Raw genomic sequence first — 20916 nt, 5'->3', positions numbered from 1 at the left:
TTCTTCATTATTTTCTGAATTTTTTATACTTTCACGATCTGCAGACATTTCATGCAAAGACACCATTGACTGTATTTCGTTGATATGTTTATATATACAGTGTGTCCCAGATCGGGTGGAATTGCATGGATAACTTTCTTATTATTAAAGATAGAGAATTGGTCAAATGGACAATGTTTTGCAGTTTTAGATGCTTATTTAAAATTTCTTTATGGAAATTCAAAATGTCGAATAGGTTCGATGTAAATTCAAAAAAACTAAAATTGGTCATTTCCTTTAATGTCTTATATCATCGAAAGTATAAGAGGTAAACAAAAAACGTACAACGTTTTAAGCTGTTACACTTTGAACACTAACGTTTATATTGGCGACACTAACGCTGCTAGTTTAACTAGTGTATAAAGATTGAATCGATTTTCTCAAATGGGTCAGTTTCCTTTTGTGCACTAACGATTTCTTCAGCGGCACTAACGGAACACTAACCATATGAGGTAAGCAGAACAATGGTCTGCTGTAGTAGGCCTGCCAAGTTCATGGACATCTGTCGGAATGATTTTAAGCACTACTGCAGTTACACTTATATTGCTAACGTTGTGGAGGGGAGGCGAATCGTTCACGATAGACTTTGTCCCGATGCCTTTTCTCCCACTGTAGCACACATCGGTCGCGTATATCCCCGTCTTCATGTCCTGGTATCTCCATGGACGTACTTCAAACGTTCAGCTATGAACATTGAGTAGTATAGCCAAGCACACCTACATTTACCATAGAAAACTGAGAATGTGCTTCTCTGCTGACACCGGAAGTTTACCACGATGTGATCAGACATATATTTTGACCTTTTTAAAATTTTCTATCAGCCAATTTGAAGTTGTTCGTAGCAAACGATAAAGGTTTCTGAAACTAAAACAACACTATGTGATAGGTAATAATAATTAGAATATGTACTAACTTTCTTATCAGTAAGTTCGTTAAGTTATGGCTATTTCGTCATCTTCGTGTAGGACGTTGTTAGCTCTCGTTGAATACCTGCAGGCGGCACAATGTCAATGTTCTTATTTATTAATATATTTTGTTGAAATTTTAACCAACGCAAAACGCAATCATAGCGCATATAGTAAAAATAAGAGGTGCGCTGGAGATATTTCATTGAAATTGTAACAATATATGCATTTAGTAAAGAAAAACATAGTGCGCATAGCTATAACCTTTTGGGAGGTACTGATGAATTTATGGAAAATACGCTGAAGTTACTCGCCTTGGGGCGAAAATCTTTTTACTTGTTCCTTTATAGTCCTTTCTTTAGATTAAATATTTAGCACGTTTTGTCGATAGATGTTGCATTCGGTTTTTTAAAGTGCTCTTTATTTAAACTAATTTAACAATTAAGTACGTCAATGGAGTGCCTACGATTGTCCAAAAAAACTAAATACGTCCAGCAGCAAAAGTCTTTTGTGTTACTACCAAAATGTACGAAGTTTACGCGGTAAAGTGTCTGAATTTAATTTGCATATTAGTGCATGCGAATATGATGTTATTGCTCTAATTGAAACTTGGCTATCCCATGATATCTCAAATTCTGAATATTTCCCCAGCGATAGTTACTTGGTCTTCAGATGTGATAGAAACTTTGCTCTAACAAATACTTCGCGTGGTGGTGGTGTGTTACTCGCGTTTAGGAATGACATTGTGGTGGAAACTTTAAATGTATCAAAACTGTCACAAGCTCTACATACGTTCGACATTGTTGGATGCAAGTGTACGTGGTGCGGGTGCAGCCTCTATCTTTTTGTTATTTATATTCCGCGCACACCCTCTGTTATTGAACTTGAAATTTTGAACGATTACTTTTTGCAGAATTACTTGTATGTGAATAATTTGCTCATATTAGGAGATTATAACATTTCGAGCTTTTGTAATGCTAATGGGTCTGATGCGTTATTTTCTATAATGTCTAATTTCACAGAGTTGTTCTCCATGAGTCAATGGAATCAAGTGTATAACAACCGCGACAAGCTATTAGATCTTGTGTTTGCAAACTTCAATTGTACTGTCGATCATGATGACCATCCACTGGTAAAAAAAGATTTGTACCATCCAGCACTTGCAGTTTCATTTGAATTGTGTACTTCGTCAACAAAAGATTTTCCGAAACTGCCAGATGTTAAAAAATATAACTTTGAGAAAGCTAATTTTGTAGAGCTCTACAATACACTAAGAAGGGTTGATTGGTCGCCTGTAAACGAGTGTACGAATCTCGACGATGCATGCAATATGTTTTATAGTATGTTATATGAAATATTTGATTTATATGTACCTTGTTATAGTAATAGGAGAGCCAAGCATACATTTCCGCCTTGGTTCACAAATGAAATTATTTCTAATATTAAAGCGAAAAACGTGTTTCACCGTAAACACAGAAACTTGGGTTGTAGATACAGCTTTAATCAGTTTAAAAGTTTGCGTGCCATAATTAAGAAACAGATAAAGTCTGCTTTCGACACCTATATTGTTACAGCAGAGAATTCTATAAAGTCAGACAGCAGACATTTCTGGTCCTTTGTGAATGCTAGGAAACGTTCCTCAAGAATACCAGGTAAGATGTGGAAAGACGATGCATCTTTTGATAACCCTCTTCAAATTGTTAACGCTTTTGCTACACATTTTAACTGTTTATCAAACGGCGTTATCTGATGAAGAAAATCATCTGTACATTTCTAGCTCTATCGTTAGTAATTCATTTAAGTATCAAAAACATATCCGAAAGTGACATTAAATCAGCAGTGGCTAAACTTAAAAATAAACCAACTGCGGGGTTTGATCAAGTGCCGAGTTTTTTTATTAAGGATTGTGCTGATAGTCTCTTATATCCTTTGATCATAATCTTTAATTTATGCATAACGACATCAACTTTCCCTATTAAGTGGAAGACTGCCCGCATATGCCCCGTTTTTAAAGGTCACGGACATGACTCTACAAATGTGTGCAACTACAGACCAATAGCAATCTTATCAAATTTCTCAAAATTATTTGAGATAATTGTGTACAATAGGATATATAACTCTTTAAAAAGTCATATATCATTAGATCAACATGGGTTTGTCGATAAGCGATCAACGTGCACGAATCTGTGTTCTTTTTATCAGTTTACGGTCGAAATTCTCGACAACAAAGGTCAAGTTGACGTGATCTATACGGATCTTTCGAAAGCGTTTGACTGCATAAATCACCCCTATTATTAACAAAATTGCGTCTGTATGGGCTTAGTGATTGCCTTCTTGCACTATTACAATCCTACTTGGAAAACAGACACCAAATAGTAGTCTATAATGGATATGCGTCAAACGCTTATGAGGCAAGGACAGAAGTACCACAGGGTTCCATTTTGGGGCCCCTTCTCTTTGTATTGTTCATAAACGACCTTCCTGAGGTGCTCAATTGCTCGACGTTAATGTATGCAGATGATGTCAAGCTTTTTGCTTCTATCTCATGTGTTGATGATTGTGTTACATTACAAAGGAATTTGGAGCGTTTACATGAGTGGTGTCGCACCAATAAACTTAATCTAAATATAGGCAAATGTAGAACTATGTCGTTCTCTAGAAAGAAGCATCCTATAAATTATCAATACAGCATTGCTACGCAAACTTTAATACGTTGTAATGAATTCAAGGACCTGGGAGTCATATTTGATGACAAATTATCTTTTAATAAACATATATGTGAACTGGTTTCATCAGCAAACAGAACGTTGGGTTTCATTATGAGATGTAGTAAACAATTTACTAATATTTATACACTAAAACATTTATTCTGTAGGCTTGTTCGATCTCGTGTTGAATACTGTGCCTTAATCTGGTCACCTTACTATGTTCTATACAAAGAAGGCTGCAGCATTGTAAGTATTATAAATTTAAGAATTGCTATAATTATTTGCACCCTATGTTATCAATCGTATCATAATCATGTTATTCATATTGAATATTTGTGTTTTATGTACAGAGTGTCCCGATTTCGACATTTTTACTTTTTTGAATAACACAAAATGGTGTAATTAGAATTTTCATAGCCCATCCATAGCCCTTTTAGTTTTATAATACTAAATAAATAATATTAAAAAATAAAATACAAAAATGATATAGAGGGGAAAATTGAAAAATCTATATTTTTAATCACCCCTTGTAGGTCAACTATCAAAAAGGTAAAAACGGCATTTTATAGCGTTTTTAACGTAGATTCCAGTGTTTGTTTCAGTTTTTGTCTGATAATCTGTTTTTTCGAGTTATAATAGGTACAATTCTGTGTTTTTTTTTAAATAACACTCTTTAACACAATTTATATATTGTTTAATTTTACTTATTTATACTCTTTAAAAAAATGTATATACAGGCTGTTTGATAAAAAACGCCCCAAGCTATAGTTTTCGTCCGATTGCAATGAATCAAAAATCATATTACATGGTTTCAAAAATACTACAAAATAACCATAATTAAAACATTTTTAACCATTATTATCGAAGACAATTAACAGTAATCTTAATTTTTTTTAATAGAATAATGTATTTTTTATTTAGTTTGATAAATTTCTTCTTCACGAATTCAACGATGTATCACAACCTTATACTTTAATGCAGTTTTCCACAAAAAGGTAAATACATAAATACATTTAAAAAATGCCATGGAAAACAATTGTTGATTGTTGAGTACACTTGCAGCATGCCGGTTAATTGATTAAAATCCATTTTCCGTTAGAAGAACAAACAATTGAATTTATTTCAACAAACTTGAAATAATCAGCAGATAATTAAATTGACGTTTTATAGCTTCTCAACAATTAACAATTGTTATTCATAGCATTTTTAAAATGTATTTATTTACCTTTTTTGTAGAAAAATGCATTCAAGTATAAGATTGTGATACATCGTTGAATTCGTGAAGAAGAAATTAATCAAACTAAATAAAAAAAATATATTATTCCATTAAAAAATTAAGATGACTTAATTGTCTTCGATAATAATGGTTAAAAATGTTTTAATTATGGTTTTTTTGTAGTATTTTTGAAACCATTTAAAATGGTTTTTGTATCATTACAATCGAATGAAAACTATAGACGCTACGGCTTGGGGCGTTTTTTATTAAACAGCCTGTATATTGTGTTTAATTAAAAAATAAAAAAAATAAAATTGCAACTGGAACAAAACATTTTCAGAAAAAAAAATTTAATTGCATTACTGCAGTGTACGGTAAAAACGCTATGAAAGACTGTTTTTACTTGTTTGATAGATAGTTGAGATACAAAGGGCAATAAAAAGCAAACATATCACTTTTAACCTGTATGTTAAAAACTACAAAGAACATCAAAATATTCAAAAATGTAAAAGTTTCACAAAAATCACATGCCTCTATCTTTATATATGTATATACATTCAAAAGTGTCAAAATGTGGACACCTTGTACTTATACATTAAAATAGTACTATAAAGTATTGTCTAAAGTAATGAAAATACTCTGCATTTAGTTTTCTTTCTTGTTACTACAAAAGATATTTTTTTAGAAAAGAGAAAAAACATGACATAGAAGATGGTAGCATATTACCCAGTACTGAAAACGAATGTTACATTACCGATCAATGTAATGATTGCTCTATTGACGATTCTTTTGCTATACCTATTGTATCAGAAATTATGGACACTAGCAATACATTGTCCTCAAAGGAAGAAATGGAAACCAAATACTTTTCCTATGCTTCCTCAATAAACGACAGCGATGTAGAAGAAAATGAAATGAACGCTGATTTGGGTTTATCTGGTCGGCGAATTGTAGATTTACATCATTTATTCAATTCTCTAAAATCTTTAAAACAAAACGGCTTTGGATGTTCTTTTTATGACTTGGAAATTACAGGAGAGAAATTGGAGGGATTAGAAAGCACACTGACGTTCAAGTGCAACATGTGTGGAAAATTAGATACCATCAAGACAAACGGTGGCAAATCATCTTTTGGTTCTGCTACTCGTAGTGCTGTTATCGGTTGTTTGACGGTTGGAATTGGGTACAGTCAATTTTCTGAACTGCTTGCGGCAATGGATATGGACTGTTACACCACAGCAGTGATCTGATATACACCAATTTGGTGTAATTAAGTACATTCTAATCTTTTCCGTACGGCATTTCTTGCTTAAAATTACCTAAGTAATTATCGCACATTTCCATAACATAATTACATCTTTATGTCCATTCAAGATGCAAAATTGTCAACACAAAACCATGCACTTAATCACAGATAGAAGTGCCTTCACTTTAACCTATTATGTATGCAAATTAGTTTATGACCTCTATTGTCCCTAAGACATGCCTAGGGTTTTACCTGAAGTTGAGAGAGACTATTTCGATTAATAGGAAATCTAAGCGACTTTCGCCCTTACAAGCAATAATAAAATATTGGTTTTTGACACTTTTTTGATAGTAAATTTGAATTCTAACAATTTCTCAAATGCTATAAAATTCCTTAAAAAAATATTGTACGCTCCTATGTTTATTACAAAATTGTATCATTGTTCGTTATTATGCAGTGTGGACTGCTATTATTTCAATAAAAAAATTCACAGAGGCGTTATTATTAATTGTATTAAACCGTATAAAACATAGGAGCGTACAACTCTAACCGCAGATTACGTTGACGTATCACAACTTTTTTCACATTGCATAATTAAGAAAAAATGTGTCAAAAACCTTAACATTGCTCTTATGGAAGTATGGTGTGTTGCAAACTTGCGACTAGATACCCCTTAAGAAACGGTTCATTTAATAAATATTATTAAATAATCCGCCAAAAATACGTTTCAACAAAGGGCCGCATAGCAGCCGGTGAAACGCAAAAGTAAAAAACAGGAATGCGAAAGCTCGCAAGGTCAACTAACGGACCTGTCCTGTTGTTTCGTATAACGAAACCTTCTAGTTATTAATATAACAACTAGACAAACGTCAAAGACGTACACTGGATCTGTCCTATTGTTTCATATAACGAAACCTTCTAGTTATTAATATAACAACTAGGCAAAAGTCAACGACGTACAAGGCATGGAAAAAACCATCGTATAAATGTAGTACTTACTGGATGGCGAATCAGCGGACGTAGAACGGCGTTCCCGTGATTTGGTTTTCTTTAAGCCGTCTAATTGCTGAGACAATTTCCTTAATTTTCTCTTGATGGCGTGGTAATCGTCATTTCCTTTATCCTCGCGATCGTAGGACTTCCGCTTGTGCTTACCCATTGTAAAAACAAAACAAAATGGCACGTGGAAGTGGAGAACGAAGTACAACGCGTGACACACAAAAAAACAATGACGTCCTGCACCAACATGATCTCGGAGGGCACCGGCTCCCCACCTTTCTTTGCTTTATTTTTAAATGTGTGACGCGTAACTCGCAGAGGAACTACTACATATTAATCACTCGGAAGAGAGCGGAGTACAATTGCAGATTACGTACCTATAGATTTTTATTGGATTTCTTACATTGCTAGTCGTATGATGAACTTCATATTTAATAGGAACTGTACCCTGGCACAAACGGTTTCCATCCGGTTTAATAAAATCTTCAGCGCGGAAGCGCTTTTCGCATATCTTTTTATTAACGATCCTCGAGATCGTTTATAATTTTGCATTGCTGTCTGTCTGTCTACAGCCCAAAAACTGCTCAAACCTCCAAAAAAGGGTTTCTTTTATAATTCTTGTTAATTGTTACAAAGAACATATGAATGTCTGGTTTTCTGTGTTAGTAAATATTCCTTAAACCTAACGCCGATTAATAGTTATTTATGCATCAATGGCATTAAGACGATATTTATGCCGAGGGCGATAGAGCCCGAGAAGTTTAATTGCATAAATTTGTGTGTCGGAAGTGTGTTTAAGGGTAAAATGGACCCTAAATAAGAAGCGCGATTGCTACAAATATGGCAGTAGTTGGAGGAAGAGGACAGAATAGAGAATCAAGTGCCTGAAGAACAATTAGATGACGAGGAAAGTGATGAAGATTGCATTGAAATTGATAATGATCAAATATCATCAAACAGATTCAGAAGTGTCCGGATGAATCTGACTGAATAAATAAAAATAAATAAATTTAATATATTTCGGTTGATGTTGCAACCTTCAGAAAAATTTATATATTGGTCCGAGTACTGGTGATCACAACATTAATTACACTAGATTTATAAACCATTACTGTTAAATTAAAACGTTGACAAAGATGTTTAAAGATTACAAAATACAGAACACAGACATGCCCAAACAGGCAAAAATTACGACATTTAATCCATGCGGCTAAGGTTGCCATCAACAAAATTACACATCCAGGACAAAAAGCACGAAAACCCCTGATTTTTGGGCTGTAAATCCGGACATTCTAAGTAATTTTTAAAAGTTCATGAATAATGTTTATTTATTATCCTAAAACAATACAGATTTTCTGATCATTAAAAAAACAATAAGCGCAAACTAATTCTAACTTTTATGTCCTACGTGGAAATTTGAACCTTCCATTTTTTTATATTTCTCCGCCTTGCCTATACTATTTAAAACTTCTTTTTTATCTAGGAGGAATTTATAAAAATTAATACAATTGTGTCTTTAAAATTGTACTTAGTTTTTATTATCGACGAAACGGTTGATGTGAATAGCATATTTCGCTCTTTCGTCCACTGTTGGGTAATTAATGAGAACACTCTTTCTACGTTTGCATTATGAGCCGGTATGCAAAAGAAGTACTGTGCAATTTTTATTAGTTCAGAATACAAATATGCATTCGGAGTTTTAAAAAAATTGAACCATAATTGACTGACAGTTAACAATTTGTCTTCATCACTTAAGTTTAAGCTGAATGTTTTTAAATTCATCCACTCATCTAGCAATTTATTTTCATCGATATTAATGTTCTTATTTTGTAAAAATATAACTGTATCCTCAATTACCGTCCATGGAGTATTATTCGTAATGTTGGTCAAAACCATCCACTCAAACTGTTGAAAAGGTTTGATCCATTTTTCTATATATGTTTTCATTTCATGATAGAAATCGGTACAACATTTAGCGAACTCTTTTTTTGTGTCTTCATCATGCGCTGTTAAAACACTACGGATTTTTAGTGGTAAAAAGTGTTCATTTACCCTGTTATCTAACGTTCTTATAATAAAAGTATGTTCCTCGTTTCCAGGACAGAATTATTACTTTTTTCTAATTTTTCAATTTGTGCGTGAAACACGTGCATTATCGAGTGAATGAGAAATAAATACGCTTCTGAGAGGGAGTCTTCGAAAAACTTCTTTATTAAAACGGATGGCTTCTCCAAGCTTCCAAAATAGTCCTTGAGTGGCTTATACAGCTTCAATAATCGCTCAAAAGCTGGGAAAAGACTAAGCCAGCGCGTTTTTGAATGATAGAGTAGCTGTTTGTATTCCGCGTCAGCTGCAGCACAGAAGTCTTTTAGTGACTCAGTTCGCACAGTGTATATAGAAAAATAATTGTAGATTTTCATTATAATAGATTCCGCATCTAATGTAGTACTAGCGGTATACCAAAAGATACTGCATTTTCTTATACCAAGGTGCCACTTGGTACAGCTGTTCCTTAGAGCCATTTAGACGATTTGGCCCGAAGAACACTTGACATTTTCCGTGTGGGTAGATTTTAGAGGGGGTGGGGGTGATTTATTGTAACATTTTTTAAAAAACTAAATATGGCCTAGAGACGAGATCTGGGTGTCGATTTCGTATGATTTTAACCCGAGGAATCCAATGGTAGCGCCAGAAATGTAATCCGGATACCGGAAGTCCGTGAAAAGCCGCCATTTTTAGAAAATGACAGACTTTTGATCGAATTATATTTCTAAGGCACACCGGGTCGTGTAAGGTGTCTAGAGTTATGTTTTTGGGGTCAGGGAATTCATTTATGATAACAAAAATAACCTACTGGCATCGGAACTGTATGAGAGGCTTCCCTACTGCACTTTTTGAAGACGTCGCACGCGGTGAAACCCAAGATATTCCAAAGTTTTAAGATCTAGAGAAATTTGTAATATTTTGTTGAATAAAAATACACATTAACAAAACATAAAATATATTAAAACATGGGGTAAACAATTTATAAGCATATGAAGGATCACCAAGTACATCGCTGACCTCCTCTGAGATTGCGTTATCACCACTGAAAAGGAATTTCACATACCGGGTGAATAATTTAAAACCGAACGTAGGAAATTAACATGCGAAAAACGTTTTTTGCCGATCGTTGCTCCCCATGTTAACTTAGAGGGTTTGTAATGACACCACTCGAAAGAAGATTTTTTCTCATCTAATGATATACGAATTAGCTTATTTTCAGGTGTATTTCTCATTATTTTATCAAAAATTCGGCAATAAATCCAATTAGCAAAATCATGTTAAGCCATGGAAATTTCCTAACGAATTAAAATAGGTTTTCACATGCACGGAAAACAAATATCGCGTACTAGAGTAAACATTTCCGCTGTAAACGTTGTTTATTATAATAGTATTTTACATTATTATCCAGGTAAGTGAGTTTTTACTGGCGATAGGAGAAGTTGACTAGCGAGCCGTTAGGCGAGCTTGTCATCTCCTAGAGCCAGTAAAAACTATTACCTGGCGTATAATGTACAATATTTTATTTGTTATTCATTTGTAAACAATAGTAAATGTAAATAATTAGTTCTTAAATTAATCTTGAAGAAATGTCTAAAATATCATGTTATCCATGTAACAGAGACTTCGCATTAATTCTGGCCAATGAAATTACTAGATTACTAACTTGTAAAATTTTTACAGGTCTGCTGTCAGTTTTACAGGTCTGCTGTCAGTTTTACAAGTCAGTAGCGTTTAAACATGACGTTTACCCGTTTGCGTTTTGTCTTGTTAATCAACGTTTACAACTGAGTAACAAATAAATACTTTTTCCTCAGTGAACCGCATTTTACAAAAAAATTAATGCCAGGCGTCATATAAACTGATATTGATTTCGACGTTTGAATCTGCTTTTTGTCTTAGTCATGGCTAAACATGATTTTGGTAAGTGGATTTCTCGAGTTTTTGCTAATATAGTGACAAATACACCTGAAAATGAACTCATTCGTATATCATTAGACGAGGAAAAAAACCTTCTTTCGATTGGTGTCATGATCAACCCTCTCAGTTAACATGCGGAGCAACTACCTACAAAAACCCCTTTTCCCATGTTAATTCCCTATGTTCGTTTTGGGAATATTCACTCGGTATATAAATATTAAAGGTTCGGTAGTAAATTAGGTATATCCGAAAGTATACAATATTCTTACCCTTTGTTTAAGCAATCTCCCATACATTTTTGGCATGCAGGGGAACATGGCAATCCGTGTCGCCGGCAGCTGCACCGAAGGGTCTCCGCGCAGCCACACCTGTTCAGAGCACGGACTGCCTTCCATACTTGTGGCAACTTGGACTACAGAACCTTCCTGCCTTTGGCTTCAAGAGTCCATCCCCATCCTTCTGGACTTGTAGAGCTTCTCATCACCTGGTTTGCACATCCCCAGATATGGCCAGCGACATACGCCGCCCTCCTTATGTGCTCCTCCAACTCGTGCTGCGGCGACACGGATTACCATGTTCCTCTGCATGCCAAAAATGTATGGGAGACTATTGTATACTTTCGATATAATTTACTACCGAACCTTTAATATTTATATGTAAAACTCCTTTTCAGTGGTGATAACGCAATCTCAGAGGAGGTCAGCGATGTACTTGGTGATTCTTCATAGGCTTAAACATTTTTTACCCCATGTTTTAATATATCTTATGTTTTGTTAATGTGTATTTTTATTAAATAAAATATTATAAGTTTATATATTACAACTTTGGAATATCTTGGGTTTCACCGCGTGCGACGTCTTCAAAAAGTATAGTAGGGAAGCCTCTCATGCAGTTCCGATGCCAGTCGGTTATATTTGCTATCAAAAATGAATTCCCTGACCCCAAAAACATAAGTCTAGACACCTTACACGACCTGGTGTGCCTTAAAAATATAATTCGATCAAAAGTCTGTCATTTTCTAAAAATGGCGGCTTTTCACGGACTTCCGGTATCCGGATTACATTTCTGGCGCTACCATTGGATTCCTCGGGTTAAAATCATACGAAATCGACACCCAGATCTCGTCTCTAGGCCATATTTAGTTTTTTTTAAATGTTACAATAAATCACCCCCACCCCCTATAAAATCTACCCATACGGAAGTGTTCTTCGGGTCAAATCGTTTAAATGGTTCTAAGGAACAACTGTACCAAGTGGCACCTTGGTATTAAAAAATGCAGTATCTTTCAAGAATTTCCGTTATACCGCTAGTACTAATGGCAGTAGATCGCATGCATGGTGCACTGCATTATGAATAATATGCGCAGAGCAACCAACACCAACCATGTTGTTATTTAACCTTTCTTTCAGTTTACAAAAAACATTGTTTACTCCTGTTCGTTCGCTACCTCCAAAGTTTGTATTGCAGTTATCCCCCGAAAATGCAACGCATTTGGACAAGATATCGTGCTGCCGTAATTGTTTTATAATAATCTCCGTAACTGTGTCGGATGTTTCATTTTCAGTACACTGTATTTCGAGAAGTTTTGTCGTGATTCTGTTCTTTTGGTAATCAAAATATTGCAGAATAATTGGGAATTATTATTTATTATTGTTACCGGGTAGAATAACGTGACGGTTCAAATAACATATATTACACTATATACACAGTCAACAGACAAGAACAACGTATGTACAATATTCGATGGCGCGTATCAAACTACTTAGAGTAGCGGTACGGAAATGGTGAGTTGCCCTAGGCTTCTCCTGTGAGCGTTGTCTCAAAGTTTCGCGCGAGTTTGGCCCACTGATCCTTCAGGTGTGATGGGAAACCGTGTTTGACCTCGGTGATGGTAGTCCCTTGCCGTCGGGTAGGTTGGATGGTAGCGCGATTCCAGTGCATCGCCTGTCTGCTTTCCGTGCCCCAATGTACACATCCACGCTCGTAATCGATGACGGCTTTCTGGCGGCGTAACCAAGCTTGTCCAAGAATCACTGGCGCGACGAGCGACGGTGTCACCAGGAAGACGTCCTGATAACTTTCTCCTTCCACTTGGTACTGGATGGTTGTGGTTCCGACTATCTGTAGACGGTGGCTGGGATCAGCTAATGTGGCTGCGTCCTCCGTGTACTTCTGGATCTTGTGGACAAACTCGCGTCGGATGAAATTGTGTGTCGATCCTGTGTCGAGTAGGGCGGCTAGCTCTTTATTGTTGGTCGTCAGCGTTATAGTCGGAAGACCTCCATCGTTTGCGGTTTGAATTAATTGGATGGCCGGGTGTTTGACCTGGCCACTGATCCGTTTCCCTGGTCCTGTTGTCGTGTTAGCTAGGACGGGGCAGTCCCGGTGGAAGTGATACTGAGGGCAGTAACGGCATTTAGGTACGTTCGGTGGGCGTTGTGTGTTGCTGGTAGTATCGACGGCGGCTGGTCGACTGCGGCTCCTTACGTCCTCTTCAATCTCGGTGGCCAGTTGTACTAGGTCCAGCATCGTCTCGGGCATGTGACATCGAAGGTGGCAGCGTATGTCCGAATGTAGCAGATCGCGGACTAAGTGTTAGGTGGTCGTGCATCGAGATGTTGAGCCTCCTTGCGATGCGGACTTTTCGTTGTAGGAAGGTGTTGCACGATTCTGTCCTCTGCTCTCGGGCGAAAAATTCGGCGTGCAGCTTCCCGGTTTGTCTGCGATCGTCGAACTTTTTCAGGAACTGGGTCTTTAGTTCGGTGTAGTCAGTGATGAAGGGCTCGACGGTGATCCACCATTTCGCTGCGTCCCCGGTGAGACTTTTTGTAGCTGCCTGTAGGAGGTTCAGGTCCCCTTTTGTGCTTGCTGTTTCCTCGATTTTCTGAAGGAACGGCTTTGGGTCGTCCAGGAGATCTCCGCTGTATGTCGGCAGGCCCTTTTGTTCGGGGAGCAGTTGTCGTAGGGCTTTAGGCATTGTGATTACTGAAACAAATTTCCATATGTTAGTGTCAATCAAATAAATAGACAAACAGTATATATGTTACCGCAAACTGCGAAATCCGGCATTTTGCGAAATGACCAATGCAACAGGCAAAGTGAGAAATGGAACTCGACTTCGCACTTCGCCTGCCTGAGAATTCTCGGTTATTTTCCACAGATTGCGCGTACAGCCGTGCCAAACGTAAAACTGTCGCGTTAGTACCTTCCCCCATTTGATATATTCTCACAGTAAATTCAAAGCGTGACTCAACAGAAAACCCATAGAAGAAATGCAGTCTAAACGTGAGCGCAATATTTAACGAGTACTTAAATAACATCGCAATCGTACGCGTCGTTTACCATTCAATGGCAACGCTGTATACGCATTCTGTGGGAAATGACGAAGTCTTCGCACTTTGCCTGCATGTTTAGGCATTTCGCGAAATCCCTAAAGAGAGACAGGCAAAGTGCGAACTGCAGCTCCGTTTCTTACTTTGCCTGTTGCACTCGTCATTTCGCGAAATGCCTAGGCATTTTGCAAAATGCCGGGTTTCGCAGTTTGCCGGTAACATATACATGGAAATCACAATTTAAGGAATCTAACTTACAGAAATACAATCGTCGATAAACGAACGCATTTCACTTTAGTGGTATGTTAATGACTGCATACTGAGTAAAGCCGGCTATTCACTAAGCGGTACTTGGCAAGTGCCTAGTAGTGTGTATGAAAATGACTTGAAACTTGTCGCACTACTTGTACTTGCCAACCGCAGTCGGTAAATATCCCAAAGTCAAAGGTTCTGAAGTAGGGAGCGCGGAAAGTTTTTCAGTCGCGCTACATTACTTGCCGAGGTAACAGTGTAAAAGTGATGATGGAGTGGTCAAATGAGGTAACTTTTGAATTTTTGGATCTCTATGAAAGAGAAGCAGTTATTTGGGACCCTTCCCACGCACAACATAAAAACCGTAATGACGTTTACGACGCGTGGAAGCGAATACAGACAGAATTTTCTGCACAAATTTCTATTACGGATTTGAAGAAGAAAAAGGATTCCCTGATGGCCACTTTTAGAAACTGCTTAAACAAAGTTAAACAAAGCGAAAAAAGTGGCGCCGGTACTGACGACTTATATAAACCTGCTTGGTTTGCGTTTTCAAGGATGGCTAAGTTTTTGAGTCATCATACTCCTAGAAATACGATAAACTCCCAAGTAAGTAATACTTGTTTTTTATTTTATTATTTGTGTTTAATTTCAGTACATTAGCAATAATTATCCTGCCAAGAAAGTTTACCCTTATTCATAAAGTATTCAGAAAACTCTTCTCTGAGGTTTCTTGCGTCCATACTTGAATTTCTTGGTATTTTTTGTAGAGGTAAAAGGGAAGTCATATTGTCTTGATCTTTGCGCCATGTTCCCGGAAGTAATTGACCATCTACTATAGTTCGCGTCAACCAGAGCCATCAATACTATGCTGAAGAAATTTTTGTAGTTGTAAAATTGGGAACCACTATTAATTGGTGATTGCATCATAATGTGCTTTCCGTCTAGGGAACCCAAACAGTGTGGAAAATTCCATAACTTCTCGTAACCGTTTGCCACGTGTTCCCATTCTTCTGAATTGGTAGGAATCTGTAACAAGATAATTATTCTTTTGTACGAACTAATTTTTTTTTTATCTTTATGTCGGTGCTCACCTCAAATATTAACATTTTTTTTTTCAATTCGTGTAGTTTTTGGAGCTCATATTTTGGATTGTATAATATAAACTTTATAGACGTTGTCTTTCCAAAAACGTTTTATTGTTCTTTAACTGACTGAAAGAACAATTAATCATTTTTGGAAAGACAATGTCTATAAAGTTTTTTTTTTCAGAATATAGACTTAGAAAGTAACAATGAAAGTCAACTTGAAACACAGTCCGATGATATTTCCAACGTAGCAGTGCGCTCTGCAGGTATTAATGAAATTATTACAATAACCTTTTCTACTTATATATTTTTTAGAACCAAGCACATATTCAATGAAACGTAGGGTACCTTTAGATCGATCCACTACCAAGATGACCAAAGTAACACAGGAAGTAATCTATGACAAAATGGAAAAGGCGTATGATATATTACAAAAAAAGTCACAACAAAAGGACAAGGATGAATGACATATTTGGAGAGGTACTGGCAAAAAGGCTTCGAACAATGGAACAATCTGAAAGAGACAATATAATGCATGAAATAGAGAATGTTATGTACCAAGCAAAAAGACGTTCTTATCAGCATGCATTCTCACAGCCACTTCAGCAGGATTCTACGAATTCACACTTCATACCACTTACACAGTCAAACAGATTTACAATAATACCAAGCCACGTTACTCCACATCTGACTGTTACACCGTCACCTCCACTTTCTCAGTCGTATTCGAATCCACAATCACTTACTTCTGTTTCAAATTCTGGCGTCGAAAGTGTACAAGATTTTGAGCAAGAACACCATACTGTTGCCTTACCTCCACCTTCTCAACCTTGTTATTCGAATCCATCATCACTTAGGGTACGGTCGAAAATTTACTGACAGTATTGTGTGTGCAATCGAAGTAAAGTAAATGAAGTAAAGCGGTCTAAAATTATTTTTTACTCTCAGTAAAATAAGTTTTCGACCGTTGTGTGAGTAACATGAGTAAAAGATGACGTAACCACATAACCGCACTGATTGTGACATAACCTAAGACTTCAAACGAAAAATCATGACCAATATAAGTATAAACGATACTGTTGCAATTTATCAACTACTACAAGAAATTTTTGATAGTAGCAGTTCGGAGGAAGAAGAATTTTTTGCAGTTGTTACTCCGAAGAAGAAGGTACCTTTAGCACGAATAAATAATTATGTGGAGAATGTTGTGCATTTATACTCCAATGATCAATTCCAATCACATTTTAGGTATATAATATTATTAGGTTATGTTAATATTTGTACATATACCTATTTCAGACTGCAGCGAAACACCTTTGAATTTATTTTAAACATAATTGGCCCTGAAATTAGCAAACATGTTGTTTCTCCTGGTCGACCCAGTATATCAGCTGAGAAGCAACTATTGATTGCCTTGTGGATTCTTGGCACACCTGATTCTTATCGGTACGTATATACATTAGTGTAGGTGATGTGTAACTGTATACATGTAGGTCTGTCTGTGATCGCTTTGGCGTAGGTAAAGCCACAGGAGTTATGGCTGTACGTAAAGTGGTCGAGGTGTTATATAGTAAGGTAAAGGTGTTCATCAAGTGGCCAAGAATTGCAAGAATGCAAGAGAGTGCTCGCGCTTTTAAAGTTGTTGCTGGGTTCCCAAATGTTATTGGAGCTATCGATGGGACCCATATTTCGATTACTGCCCCTACTGAACATCCTGAGGCCTACGTTAACAGAAAGGGAATACATTCCATACAATTGCAGGTTTTGTAATATGCATTTGTGATATATATATATTTACATATAATTGATTACAGGTTGTTAGTGATGAAAAAGGGAAGTTCATACACTGTTACACTGGACACCCAGGATCGGTCCACGACCAGAGGGTTTTTGCAAGTTCAGAGGTGTCACATTTTTTAAATGACTCTGAAAAATTTCCAAATGACTATCATTTGTTGGGAGACGCAGCGTACGCTATCCGTAAGAATTTAATGGTTCCGTACAAAGATAATGGCCACTTAACTGAAAGACAACATAATTACAACAAGTGCCATTCAAGCACACGAATGGCTGTTGAAAGGGCCATTGGTCTCTTAAAGGGTCGTATGAGACGCTTGCTTGATAATTTGCCCATGACGAGAGGCGACTTAATTCCAAAGTATATTGTAGCATGCTGCATTATACATAATATATGTTTATTGCGACAAGATCAATTTACACCTATAGCGATTGACTTGCATCGTGTACCTGAGGTGGTTGTACCACTACCACATAATGTGCAAGCTGATGACAGAAACGTTGCCATAGCATGTCAGAAAAGAAACTTAACTGCCGAAGAACTTCCTTTACAAGAGGAATTTTAATTTCTTAATAGATTGTTATCATTATTTTATAAACAAATACATAACTTACATTATATTAAAACAAAACTAATGTATATTTTTTTATACTATAATACACTATTGCAACTTACATTATGATGATATTAAAATCAATCAGGATTTTTTTTTACACTATCTACTAAGCTTCTTAATAACTCCATTGCCTCTGATCGTTGTGACATTCGTTCATCGTGATGCCTCTGGCGATCCTCTCGAATTTTTGCTAGAAGATCAACCACCCTCTTGGATTTGACGTCTAAAAAGTATTACATCTTAAAACTTTTAATTTATATGCAATAGGTGCTTACTTTGTGGTAGAGGTGATTGTACAGGTTCTGGTGTAGAAAATGATGTACTTTGGAATACATTTTCTTTACCACCATCTGAAGACGCTGTTGCAACTGGTTCTACCCAAGGTTTATTGCTGAATAATTCATCCATTTTCTACAAGTTTATATTTACAAAGAGGTGCTTATTATAACATCACTTTACCTCTGTATAAATCCATTCCCTGCGTTCGTTACCTGAAGCGTTATTGTGGTCTTTTATTTTTTTATACTGTCGCTTCAGTGTCGCTAGTTTGGTGCGACATTGTGTCCCACTTACTTTATATCCATGGGAATTTATTATTCTAGCAATATCGTCCCAAAATGGTTTTGGCTTCACTTTTCCCCTTAAAAGCTGGTCACATTTCTCATAATATGTATCTAATAATAATAGAATAGCTTCGTGTGGCCAGCGGCCTAAATATTCTGAAATATATGTTTTAAATACTTAAATATGTATTGCACCTTACCTTCACTATTGTCAGAATTATCGCTTAGCGGTGACAATGGCTGATTTTCATCGTTTGGTAGCTCTTGATTTTCGTCAACTACATTAGGAGTTGGGTTAATAGAAGTACCAGGTTGACAAATATTAACCACATTTGGAGAAGCACTCGGGGTTTTGTTTACCTTTTGGTTGCAGATAGCATGCCTCAACAATGCTGAAGCAAATGTTAAATCTAAAACAAATTAAGAAATTTTAGTGTTCATTATACTTTTTCAACATCACCATTAAGAGCTCTTGCGTGGTCTTGAGAGCTAAGCAAAACCGTATATTCTTTATTTTCATTGTCTACTAAAATTAATTCCTTAACCTCCGTGCTCACCGCCATGTTTAAATGTCAAAATCAGCTGTTCACTCGTTTACTTCAGTTTTACTCACGTTTTACCACCTATTTTCCAGAAGCAATTTCAGTAAATTGAGTAAGACCAGGCGCATGCGCAGTCGCAATAATTATTGCTACTGAAGTAAACCAGTAGTAAACGAAGTAAATTTATAACCGCATATTTGTGCAATTGCAGTATTCATAGCAATCTGAGTAAATTTTCGACCGCACCCTTAGTTATATCACTGATTGTGGATATGTGCCAAATCGTGCAAATAACGATGCAAGAAAATTGGAGAATCGTTTTGAATAAACGACGTTATCCGTAAGAATATTTTTAGTTATTCAACATGTCATTAAACTTTTACGTTTTATTTTTGTAAAATCTACTTTAGTTTGCATTTTCTAGTAAGTATATTTGTTGTCAGTATCGATGTTAAATAAATATATACTTTACTTTACCTTAATTAAATGTTCCAGTTCAGCAATTATAGCTTTGCATACTTCTGGCACAATTCGAGATATTAGTTGAGGAGACACTTTAAATAGATAATGGAGACTTTGATAACTGTCGCCCGTAGCTAAGAACCGCAAAGTTATTGCTAACCGTTCTTTTGCTGGAACAGCTGCTCGTAATTGACTATCTTTTTTTTTAATGTATGGTTCGATTTTATTAAGCAAATATTCGAAGTCTTCCAACGACATCCGACAAAAGTTTTCAAATAAGGTAGAAGGTTCCTTTAAAAAATCGGCCATCATGTCCACACTACAGTTAAATCATGGAGATAAATCTTCGCCCTCCTACCCTTTCGGGCTTAAGGCGCCACCACCCCCTCGCTAGGAAACCACGGTCAAGGGAACCCACATCCAACCGACCGCCAGCACCAAAATCAGCGGGGAAATCCCTCTTTTATTTAGAACAACTTCCAAAGACTGGTTGTTACTGCAAAATTCGTTAATCGGGATAAGTTATTTTGTTGAAGAAGTGTAATGCATTTTTTTTTTTTTTTGAGTTGGATCCATCGTTCCTCGAAATGGGGGTTGAACTATATTATGTTATCAAAAATCTCTAAACCTTCCCCATATAGTTTTATTCGTTGAAGTTTTTTAAAAATAACAGCGACTATAGTTTCGGCGTACTGCCATCATCAGGCGATGTGAAAGTTAACAGGAAAACGGTAAATTACAAACGTTGAAGACGAATAAGACGAACATGTTGTTTTTTTATTAATTATTAACTGGCCGAAGCCAAGTGAAAAAACCTGAAGGGTGGTTAAAACGGAAAGGTTGTCCTAAGTTTCAAGACGAATTATTATCAAGCCTTGTTAAGACAACCAACCGGAGGGTTGAATTTTTACATTAAAGGTTGAAAGTTGGATTAACACATTTCAAAAGAACGGGGGGAAAAAATAAACTTATAAAAGTATTGAAACTATTATTGTCAATCATTTCGAGACATGCCGTCTGCATGATCTCGAATTTAAACTTTACTTAAATAATTTATGTAGTCATCTTAATAGTTTCAATACTTTTATAAGTTTATTTTTTCCCCCCGTTCTTTTGAAATGTGTTAATCCAACTTTCAACCTTTAATGTAAAAATTCAACCCTCCGGTTGGTTGTCTTAACAAGGCT

The 20916-nt window shown here is 36.2% G+C and overlaps 3 protein-coding genes and 1 pseudogene across 3 annotated transcripts; 3 read left to right on the top strand and 1 right to left on the bottom strand.

The window, feature by feature from the left end:
- The first annotated feature begins 3366 nt into the window (after positions 1-3366).
- LOC116163967 lies at positions 3367-6781 on the top strand. The gene is made up of 2 exons (XM_031478093.1): positions 3367-3898; positions 5554-6781. Exons 1-2 carry the CDS (start codon positions 3870-3872, stop codon positions 6116-6118), a joined length of 594 nt encoding a protein of 197 aa, XP_031333953.1. The 5' UTR covers positions 3367-3869; the 3' UTR covers positions 6119-6781.
- Positions 6782-14610: 7829 nt separating this feature from the next.
- Positions 14611-16645, top strand: LOC116163963 (annotated as a pseudogene).
- Positions 16646-16770: 125 nt separating this feature from the next.
- Positions 16771-18124, top strand: LOC116163961 (putative nuclease HARBI1). The gene is made up of 4 exons (XM_031478089.1): positions 16771-16996; positions 17048-17194; positions 17242-17509; positions 17563-18124. Exons 1-4 carry the CDS (start codon positions 16800-16802, stop codon positions 18109-18111), a joined length of 1161 nt encoding a protein of 386 aa, XP_031333949.1. The 5' UTR covers positions 16771-16799; the 3' UTR covers positions 18112-18124.
- A 52-nt stretch (positions 18125-18176) lies between these two features.
- Positions 18177-19513, bottom strand: LOC116163966. Its single transcript, XM_031478092.1, has 5 exons — positions 19186-19513; positions 18926-19135; positions 18622-18881; positions 18438-18573; positions 18177-18385 (listed from the first exon to the last, which is right to left on the bottom strand). The coding sequence occupies exons 1-5, from the start codon at positions 19286-19288 to the stop codon at positions 18240-18242; spliced, it is 855 nt and encodes a 284-aa protein (XP_031333952.1). The 5' UTR covers positions 19289-19513; the 3' UTR covers positions 18177-18239.
- Between the last annotated feature and the right edge of the window lie 1403 nt (positions 19514-20916).

Source organism: Photinus pyralis, unplaced genomic scaffold (assembly GCF_008802855.1).
Source record: "Photinus pyralis isolate 1611_PpyrPB1 unplaced genomic scaffold, Ppyr1.3 Ppyr1.4_LG2, whole genome shotgun sequence".
NCBI lineage: Eukaryota > Metazoa > Arthropoda > Insecta > Coleoptera > Lampyridae > Photinus > Photinus pyralis.
This window is presented reverse-complemented; position numbering and strand designations above follow the sequence as displayed.

Bases quoted from the DNA above. Each gene is read 5' to 3' on its own strand.
- LOC116163967 (XM_031478093.1), top strand. From the start codon at position 3,870: ATGTTCTATACAAAGAAGGCTGCAGCATT. The intron at 3,899-5,553 runs GTAAGTATTATA...ATATTTTTTTAG, and splicing joins ACAAAGAAGGCTGCAGCATT to AAAAGAGAAAAAACATGACA.
- LOC116163961 (XM_031478089.1), top strand. From the start codon at position 16,800: ATGACCAATATAAGTATAAACGATACTGTTGCAATTTATCAACTACTA. The intron at 16,997-17,047 runs GTATATAATATT...TACCTATTTCAG, and splicing joins CAATTCCAATCACATTTTAG to ACTGCAGCGAAACACCTTTG. The intron at 17,195-17,241 runs GTACGTATATAC...GTATACATGTAG, and splicing joins GGCACACCTGATTCTTATCG to GTCTGTCTGTGATCGCTTTG.
- LOC116163966 (XM_031478092.1), bottom strand. From the start codon at position 19,288: ATGGCGGTGAGCACGGAGGTTAAGGAATTAATTTTAGTAGACAATGAA. The intron at 18,882-18,925 runs GTAAGGTGCAAT...CATATATTTCAG, and splicing joins TAATTCTGACAATAGTGAAG to AATATTTAGGCCGCTGGCCA. The intron at 18,386-18,437 runs GTAAGCACCTAT...AATACTTTTTAG, and splicing joins ACAATCACCTCTACCACAAA to ACGTCAAATCCAAGAGGGTG.